The sequence below is a fragment of the Rhagoletis zephyria genome, unplaced genomic scaffold (assembly GCF_001687245.7).
Source record: "Rhagoletis zephyria isolate East Lansing unplaced genomic scaffold, Rhagoletis_zephyria_1.1 Rzeph_scaffold_02069, whole genome shotgun sequence".
In the NCBI taxonomy this organism is placed as follows: Eukaryota; Metazoa; Arthropoda; class Insecta; order Diptera; family Tephritidae; genus Rhagoletis; species Rhagoletis zephyria.
Window position 1 is genome coordinate 71,991 of NW_016159153.1, and position 9,604 is coordinate 81,594.

A 9,604-nucleotide genomic window follows, 5' to 3' on the forward strand; every position below is an offset into this window, starting at 1 on the left:
TAACTTCGAATCCGCAAACGTGCGCACACTTGAGCGATTTTTTCGCGTCGATTTCCGATGTACAATTCACTCAATTTTCCCTTTATTTCGTGTATTTTCGCACTCGGCGTGCCCAAATCGTACAAAATACTATTATTACGAACGTTTTTATTAGTTTTTGTACATTACACGTTTTTTTTTCTTTGCCTTTATTGCTGTGACACCTTTCTTCTTCTTCTTTGACGCCTTCAAAACGCTGCAAGCCGCGTTTCGAACGCGTCAATAGAGAGGAACATTGAATGTTCGAAAAATTCGCAGCGACGGAATCGTGCAAGTGTGCGCTAGCGCATTAAAATGTATGGGTAGCATTGTTGTAATTTTTGGGCTTGCGGATTCGCATCGACAGAATCGCGCCAATGTGCGCTTCGCTTTAAATGTCAAGCAAAGCTATGTAGTTTCATCTGACATACCCTTTATACCATGTAAAATATCATCGATAGTATCGATAGTCGATTCTATCGATAGTGACATCGATGCTTTGCCATCACAAGTTCAACAGCTGTTGCCGGGAACACATTGCAGTTTTGCTGCTCGTTTAGCGTTTTCTATTTTCTTTGCGTATTTGTGTGTATTTATTCAATTCCAATAAAACAACACAGAAATTAAACGAAATGGTAAGTACGTAGTTCCCGCAAATACGAACGATCCCTTCAGTACAAACAGGAACACCTTTACTGTAGATTGCACATTTTGCTACGCCACGAGTGCAATCTGATGCAATAACGTGGACAGCTATGCACACAGTGATTCATGTTTTATTCAAATTGCTAATCTCTGTATTAAATTATAGGCAAACATCGAACGCAAGGGTACCTTTAAGGTGGAGTATCTTCAGCAAATTGAGCGTGATATGCAGCAACGCTGGGAAGCTGAACATGTACACGAAACTGATGCGCCAGCTGAGCCACGCCAAAGTCTGGATGAGAAGTTCTTTGTCACTTTTCCGTTTCCCTACATGAATGGTCGCCTACATTTGGGTCATACATTCTCGCTATCTAAAGCCGAATTTGCTATGCGTTATCATCGGCTAAAGGGACGACGTGTGCTTTGGCCATTTGGTTTTCACTGCACTGGCATGCCTATTAAAGCATGCGCCGATAAGTTGAAACGAGAATTGCAAGACTTTGGCTATCCGCCTAAATTTCCGGTGGAAGAAAACTCAAATGTTCCCGTAGAGCCGGAACAAGGCGAAGTGCCAAAAGACAAATCCAAGGGTAAGAAGAGCAAGGCAGTTGCCAAAACAGCTGCCGCCAAATATCAGTGGCAGATTATGCAAAGTCTTGGGTTGAAAGACGAGGAGATAAAGAATTTCGCAGAAGCAGAATACTGGTTGAACTATTTTCCGCCTCTGGCTATCAAGGATCTAAAAAGTCTAGGCCTTCATGTAAGTTAAAAACTTAACACATAATTCTTAAAGCATTTAGCGAAAATTTTTTTTTGTAGGTAGACTTTCGGCGCACTTTCATCACGACTGATGCGAATCCCTATTACGATTCATTTGTACGTTGGCAATTTCTCCATCTAAAAAATCGCGGCAAAGTGATGTACGGTAAGCGTTACACCATTTACTCACCAAAAGATGGTCAACCTTGCATGGATCATGACCGTTCAACGGGCGAGGGGGTAGGCCCACAAGAATACACCTTGATTAAAATGAAGTTGCTTGCAAAGCCAGCAAAGCTGAGGTAGATGATTAATATTTCAATGAAAATTCCAACATTACTAAAAACAAACTGAAACCATTTCAGTGGAGTTAATGCACTTATTTATATGGTGGCCGCCACGCTCCGCCCAGAAACTATGTATGGCCAGACAAACTGTTGGTTGCATCCTGATATTAAGTACATTGCCTGGCAAACATCACGCTCAAATGAGGTGTGGATAAGCACACGTCGCGCAGCGCGAAATATGTCCTACCAGGGCTTTAGTGCCGAAGAAGGAAAGGTGAGAGAGATCGCCGAGCTGACTGGTCAGGATTTGTTGGGCACACCGCTTGCTGCGCCAATGACATCACACAAAGTTATCTACACTTTGCCAATGTTGTCGATTAAAGAAGATAAGGGCACTGGGGTTGTGACGTCTGTGCCTTCCGATTCGCCTGATGATTATGCGGCCTTAGTAGATTTGCAGAAAAAAGAAGCATTCCGTCAAAAGTACAACATCAAGGATGAGATGGTACTACCTTTTACGCCCGTGCCTATCATAGAGGTGCCCACGTTGGGAAACACATGTGCTATCTACGCCTATGAAAAATTTAAAATACAGTCCCAGAATGACAAAGACAAATTGGCTGAAGCGAAGGAGCTTTGCTACTTGAAAGGTACACCTCGATATACCACTTTACGTATAAAGTAATGCATAATTTTATAATTTTATTAAGGATTTTACGATGGCGTACTTTTGGTTGGTGAATTCGCTGGACGCAAAGTGCAGGATATAAAGAAAGATTTACAGAAAAAACTTGTAGCCGCGAATGAAGCAGAAATCTATTATGAACCAGAAAAACTAATTCTTTCCCGTTCTGGCGATCAGTGTGTAGTGGCACTTTGCAATCAATGGTATTTGAACTACGGCGAGCCTGTGTGGCAAGCGGAAACCAAGAAGATGCTGGATGGCATGGAGGTATACCACGAAGAGGCGCGCAATAACTTCGAAGCATGCTTGAATTGGTTGCACGAATACGCCTGCTCTCGAACTTATGGGCTTGGCACAAAGCTGCCGTGGGACCAACAGTGGCTTATTGAATCGCTATCCGATTCCACAATTTATATGGCTTTCTACACAGTTGTGCACCTTCTGCAAGCCGGATCCTTTAGAGGCGAAATACCGAGTCCACTAGGTAAGAATCAGCAGTTGCATGAGTAGGGAATATCAGACGAAGTCCCTATGGAAGATGCAGCACTTGCTTAAGTCTAGTCGAATTTGGCTTAGTTTATTGTTTGTTATATTAAATGTATATTTTACTCACTTTTAAGGCATTACCGCCAAAGATATGACACCCGACGTGTGGGATTACATTTTCTTCAACGAAACTCCCTATTCCGATAAACTGCCGGTAAAGAAAGAATCGCTAGACATTTTGCGTCGCGAATTCGAGTACTGGTATCCTATGGACATACGTGTCAGCGGCAAGGATTTGATTAATAACCATCTTACATTTATGCTCTACAACCACGCTGCCATTTGGCCAAATAACGAAGACAAGTGGCCTATGGGTACCCGAGTCAATGGCCATCTACTACTAAATTCCGCCAAAATGTCCAAGTCTGATGGCAATTTTCTTACACTCTACGAAGCCGTTGAGAAATTTTCTGCTGATGGTACGCGACTTTGCCTGGCCGACTCCGGCGACGGCGTAGAAGATGCCAACTTCGTTGTAAGCACTGCCGATGCTGGTATTCTTCGGCTGTACACATTTATTGAGTGGGTGAAAGAGATGCTAGCTTCACGTGCATTGCTCCGTAAGGGCGAACCGGACACTTTCAACGACAAGGTGTTCATCAGTGAAATGAATCTGAAGACGCGCGAAACCGACGAGAATTATCGCAAAATGTTGTTCAAAGAAGCGCTGCGCACTGGTTTCTATGAGCTGCAACTAGCTCGTGACAAATATCGCGAGCTGTCTGGGGCGCAAGGTATGCATGAGCAGTTGGTGCTGGAGTTTATACGCCGCCAAGCACTTCTTGTGGCGCCCATTTGTCCACATGTTGCCGACTATGTGTGGGGCCTGCTAGGCAATAAGCAGTCCATAGTACACGCGCGCTGGCCTAGCGTAGGCGAAATCAATGAGATTGATATTAAACGATCTGAGTATTTGATGGAAGCGGCGCATTCGTTCCGACTCAATCTGAAGAATTTACTTCATGTCAAGGGCAAGGGTGGCAAGGAGAAGGCGGTGGACCCGGCAAGTGTCAAGCCGGATCGCGCATTAGTCTGGGTGGCCAAAACATACCCACCATGGCAGTGTTGTGTGCTCGACACGCTGCGTGAGTTGTACAGTAAAGATGGCAAGTTTCCGGATAATAAAATTATTGCTGCAACGCTGCAGCAAAAGGAGCAGCTAAAGAAGTTCATGAAGCGTGTAATGCCCTTCGCGCAAATGATACGCGAGAAAGTGGAAAGTGGCAAAGGTGTTGATGCGCTCGCCATCAATTTGGAATTCGACGAGCGACAAGTGCTGCTTAACAATCTGGACTATCTGAAAAATACATTAGATGTAGGTGTTGGTGTTGGGAAATGTTAAGCTACAGAAGAATATTAATTGACTATTTTTCTGTTCCTTAGGTGGATGACTTAGAAGTTAAATACACCGACGATCCCAGTGCACCAGAGAAGACGCGTGAAGAGGTGCGTCCTGGCTCACCTTTCATTGCGTTTATGATAGCGCCGAATGTAACAGTCGAACTGGTAAATCCAGTTGAGCGTTCCGGATTGTTTCAAGTAAACACAGTCATTTGTGAAGGCGACACGGTAAAGCAGTTGATTGAAAAACTGGCAAAGTTGATAAACTTTAAAGGTGTGTGCAGTCATTTAATGAATTATAAACGACTAAGCGCTCCATAAACAAATTTATTTAATCTATTTTCTTTTTTATCTAAAATCTTATTGATAACATTTTTTGCCAGCGGATTTTATATGTATCCATAATATGTATTTTTTTTTGCATTCGCAGCTGACCTGTCAACTCTCAAAATTTGGCGCTATGATGATCCAGCGCTTGGACCACGCCAAATTCCATTATTCCAAGATTACAAAACCGGCAAGACTCCATTGACCGAGGGCGAATTTTCATTAGATGTAGAGAAGAAGCAGGTTTCATTGAAAGTCGATGACAAAGTTGTCGAAGTTGGTCGCCAATTCATCTATGTGGTTGATTAGTTTGCCCCATTAAGATATTAAAAAAAAAATTATTAATTTATTTAAATAAATTAATTTACAATAATTTATAATTATTTAAAGAATTCGGAATTTCACAACAAAAGATTTGCTGAGCATGTAAAAGGTTACTGAGTTACGTCCTATGTATAAATAAAAAGTTGGTACAGCTAAAAAAAACATCATATTTGCATTTATGCCGGCAACCTTTTGAGGCGTGGTTGCTAGAAGTTAACGGCCAGAACATTAACGTATATAAATAAATCTATTGCGTGGTTGATAAATCAGATTGGCCACGACTAGGCGCCGTGCAACAAATGTGCTCAAGATACCATATGCGCGCACGTATATACAACCCTACAACAGAGGTTTTTATGTTAGATATACAAACTATTTGCTTAATTTACAACTTTTGTGGTTTTATTGACACAGTGCTCATCGCAAAGTGCTTTCATTTTCACTTGTAAAAACCAGTTAGATTATCTGTGTCATATCAGCTCCTTTAAAACTTTGCAAACACCACAAAAGCACACAATGCTAAAGAAGAACATACATACATTTGTCTGCATGTAACTGCGTACAACAATTGGACACCTCACTACTTTTCGAGTGGTGCATCTAAGCCACTCAAGCTTGCGGGTGCGAATTGTCTGCGCTTCTGTTTTATTGGCCTCATTTTGATTTGCAGTACCAACACAATGGTTTAACTAACTATGTATGCCATTCGAGTCAAGCGCTGCTCGTTGAAATCATATCACAATGTTCTATATATTCGGTGCGCATATGTACATAGAGTATGCTATAAAACCCTGGGCGGTCAAGATTGTTGCGTGCACAATTAAAAAAAAAGAAAACACCATTTAATAGAAATGTGGTCTAGATTTGAGGGGCGGCTATTGCAGCTATGCGCGCTATATAAGGTGCAACAAGTTTCTTGATAAGGCACAGTTTTTCTTGGATTTCCGTGCGGAGTTGTTGACGTATGTGGAGTGAGTTCGGTGTTCGGAGTTTTTTATGCAGAAGATTAATATTATGTCGGGAACTAAGTCATATTGTTTAGCTGTTACCGTTTTGGTATTATGTGGATTAATGCAGGAAGTGCGAGCTGGAGGTGTGTTGAATATTTTTTTCTGTTTTTTTTTTTAACTATTTACGGAGAACTATTTTTTTTTAATATTTTTTTTAAAACTAGTAAACCATTGTTATTGTAAAAAATATGGGAAATAATCTGGTTTAATTGGAAAGCCGAAGTGTTGAGTCTTCATTGAAGTTCATGACTTATAGAAGTACATTCAGTGAAGATAATTCAAAAAGTCGCCTTGCTGGCAAAAGTCTTGGATTGTACTTTTACCAATACAGTTTGTTCGGAGATTCCAAATTCGAAAGAACTATAAAAATTTATTTTTGGTTGTTTGTGTTTCCGACAGGGTATGATGTATTGTGGAACGTTTTTCCATCATCCCTTGTCAAATTTGGTTTGGAGACAAACCGGTTTCATGGAACGTAAAATGAAACTGAAGATGGCACAACGCCGAAACCGGACAAGGGATGACGGAAAATCGTTCCACAATACAACTATAAAAATCCTCAACAACGTTTCGCCTCGGAATCTTATCATACTTGGGTTCTGGGAGCATGCAAATTTATCAAATGCCGACTTGGATTCTTAATTACTCAATGCAAATTAAAGTGGAAATTAGAACGTCCCTGAGGATACTATATTTCTGGCAGCTTTTATTTTAGTTATATTGGAGCCCCTCAGCCACATGATGAAGATTCATGCATTGTGACGATATCTCATGTTGTGGTTCGCCAAAGGAGACGGATGACCTGAGTTCGAAAGCAAGCAGCTACCTCTCCGATCCAGCTCGCTTTTTCACTGTAAAGTTACCTTGATTAATATCAAAACAAAAGAGGGCAAGCTGTCAAAGGAACCCACACGAATTGCACACAGTTTCTGACGGTTAAAAATCCCGTGTCACCTTTAAGAGTTGCCCCCTTTTGCCGCACCAAAAAAAAGTCTTCAAATCGCTCTTACGCAGTACTCGGATGAAAAAACGTTGTTGAGAATATGCGAGTGTATTGGCGGAAAGGTTCAAAGGGGTTCATAAAACAACCTCTGGACCCGACAGCATACCGACAGGCCATAAATGGTATTCACAGGGAGTCGGTCTCAACTTACATCGATTCCTGACCTGTAAATGCCGTTTTGGGTACACAACCACCCGACGTGGACGGGACAGAGCTTTGTCTGCCTCGGGATACTCGCACCACAATAGCACAACTTCGCTCTGGCTATTGCAGAAAGCTTAACTCTTATCTGATCAGAGTGAACTCAGATGTGCCCGACGAGTGCCCAGCATGCGGAGTGTCTGCTCGGTTACCACAGTAGGGTGCATTTGACCACCAGAAGACATATTCGAGAGCTCATGGACGAGATCCAATATTTCGTAAATACCGCTACCAAAGTTCATCCACCACCCAACTAGCATACAAGACGCGTGCCTTCTCCTGCCTAGTTACTGAAGTATGCAGTTTGAACATCCAATTTTATTTGGTCTATAGGCTTTAAAAAATATACTCTCAAATCTGGAGGAAGAGTGTTCATGAGAACTATTAAGCTTTGTGTGTAAGAATCCAAAAGTTCCTAGCGTCAGGTTCTGATTTAAAGTGTTTGGGTTCTAGAGCTAAGCTTATTATGGTTCGTTTGAGAACTTCCAGAAGTAAAACCATGCCATTTTTCCAACAAACTTGGATTTCAAATTGTTAACCCCCGTCTCTTTTCATGTTATTCCTTGCAGCATGCATCATTCCACAGCCACTGAGAGGACAAAAAGTGAATACGGCGCGTATGGACGACGCAGCCTTACCCTCCGATGTTATCTTACCGCGGCCACGCCTGGATGGACGCATTGTTGGTGGCTACAAAGTAAATATTACCGATGCGCCACACCAGATTTCACTACAGACAAGCGGTGGACACATATGTGGAGGTTCGATTATAGCGGTAAGTTAGCAGAAAAGGCGCATTGTTTTTAGCAGAAGAAGACGCACACTTCGCCGAACATTACGGCGACCAGGCTTGGTAAATCTAGGGTGTGATCTCGTAATATATGAAATATATGGATACTTTCGAGGTTGTCTCTATAAAGGCACCCCCATACCTAACTTACTTCATTGTGTTAGTAAACTCTTCTCTTTCTTTCCGCTTAGCCTCGCTGGGTACTTACGGCCGCTCATTGTACTGCGTAAGTTCCTTAGTTTTTATGCATCTCATCCTTATCTACTTTAATCTCCACCTCTTTCAGCGGAAAAACCGCCGACAAACTAAAGGTACGCATCGGTTCTTCGGAAGCTTCTAGCGGTGGACAATTGCTGCGCGTCAACGAAATTGTACAGCATGAAAAGTTCAATTACTCCAATGTGGATTACGATTTCTCTTTGCTGCGTCTCGATAAGGAGATCCAATTCTCGGAGAATAAAAAGTCAGTCAAGTTGCCGGGAGCGAGCGACGAATTCATGGATGGCGATATTTGCTATGTGACCGGCTGGGGTAATACGCAGAATGAGAGCGAATCACGGCAATGGTTGCGTCAGGCTGAGGTGCCGATCTTCAATCAGGATCTCTGTTCCGAGAAGTACAAACAATTTGGTGGCGTTACAGAGCGTATGATTTGCGCTGGATACCTCGAAGGTGGCAAAGACGCTTGCCAAGGTGACTCGGGTGGTCCGCTGACCAACAAAGATGGTGTGCTGGTGGGTGTGGTGTCGTGGGGTTATGGTTGTGCCAGACCGGAATACCCCGGTGTGTACTCGCGTGTGCAGTATGCGCGCGAGTGGATGCGGCAGCATAGTGGGGTTTAGCGTACGTTTATGAAATTGTAAATTGTTGTACAAATGAATTAAATAAGACGAAAATAAGTGTGACCTTGATGATTTTTTCCTCACTGCATATTAAAAACGAGTCGATAGAATCGAGCATGTATTGAGATTGCAGTATTCGTTACATTGAAATTCCGTTTTTTCTTTATAAATCGAGCGCCTTACATCTTCGAAAACAACCGAAAGTCGTTTTGGTAGGACATTTTTTTAGAAGTCCAAGATCGACGCATAGTACAAGGAAGTCTCAAAACTAATTTGCATATGTGAATATCTGGTACCCACCATATTTGTATGAGGAATCATAACTATGGTTCCGGGATTCTAGAATATGAAATCACAAGTATAGAACCCTTAGTTAAGTAAGAATGTTTCAGATCTGACTTGCGCTGAAATGGGATATACTGCAATAACACAGAGAAAATTTGTTGGGGGGTTATAGGAAAGGGAAAGTTTTTGGAAAAGGTTCCATGGTCTCTCCCATACAAATCTCTGACAGAAAAAAATTGAGTTGATGGTAAAGGAAACGGGGCGCGTCCCAAATCGATACTTGAGTGGAAAATCGACCTATCTCGGCAGCCAGTTCGAAAACGCCCTATCTCAGAAAAGTTTTCAAGAGCGATCTACTTCAGAATTTCATTTAAAAACACCCTATATCGGAATTTGGTTGAGGAACGCCCTCTCTCAGCTGCCGATTCAAAAACGCCCTATCTGAGCATATTTTCAATGTCGCTCTTCCACTCAGGTGTCGATATAACCTTAAATTCTCATGACGCATATCTCTGGGAGCAGTTAACTAGAATATTGATAT

At 42.2% G+C, this 9,604-nt stretch overlaps 2 protein-coding genes across 3 annotated transcripts; both read left to right on the top strand.

The window, feature by feature from the left end:
- The first annotated feature begins 526 nt into the window (after positions 1 to 526).
- Positions 527 to 5,084, top strand: LOC108365943 (leucine--tRNA ligase, cytoplasmic-like). Its single transcript, XM_017620170.1, has 8 exons — positions 527 to 653; positions 830 to 1,423; positions 1,483 to 1,724; positions 1,788 to 2,359; positions 2,420 to 2,878; positions 3,015 to 4,255; positions 4,324 to 4,555; positions 4,712 to 5,084. Exons 1-8 carry the CDS (start codon positions 651 to 653, stop codon positions 4,915 to 4,917), a joined length of 3,549 nt encoding a protein of 1,182 aa, XP_017475659.1. The 5' UTR covers positions 527 to 650; the 3' UTR covers positions 4,918 to 5,084.
- Positions 5,085 to 7,365: 2,281 nt separating this feature from the next.
- LOC108365944 (trypsin-1-like) lies at positions 7,366 to 8,882 on the top strand. Of its 2 annotated transcripts, XM_017620173.1 has the most exons (4): positions 7,366 to 7,441; positions 7,716 to 7,921; positions 8,128 to 8,162; positions 8,223 to 8,882. In XM_017620173.1, the coding sequence occupies exons 2-4, from the start codon at positions 7,766 to 7,768 to the stop codon at positions 8,776 to 8,778; spliced, it is 747 nt and encodes a 248-aa protein (XP_017475662.1). In that variant the 5' UTR covers positions 7,366 to 7,441; positions 7,716 to 7,765; the 3' UTR covers positions 8,779 to 8,882. The 2 variants fall into 2 exon arrangements, with proteins under 2 accessions (XP_017475662.1, XP_017475661.1); XM_017620172.1 differs by lacking the exon at positions 7,366 to 7,441 and having other exon boundaries at positions 7,663 to 7,921.
- Positions 8,883 to 9,604: the final 722 nt, after the last annotated feature.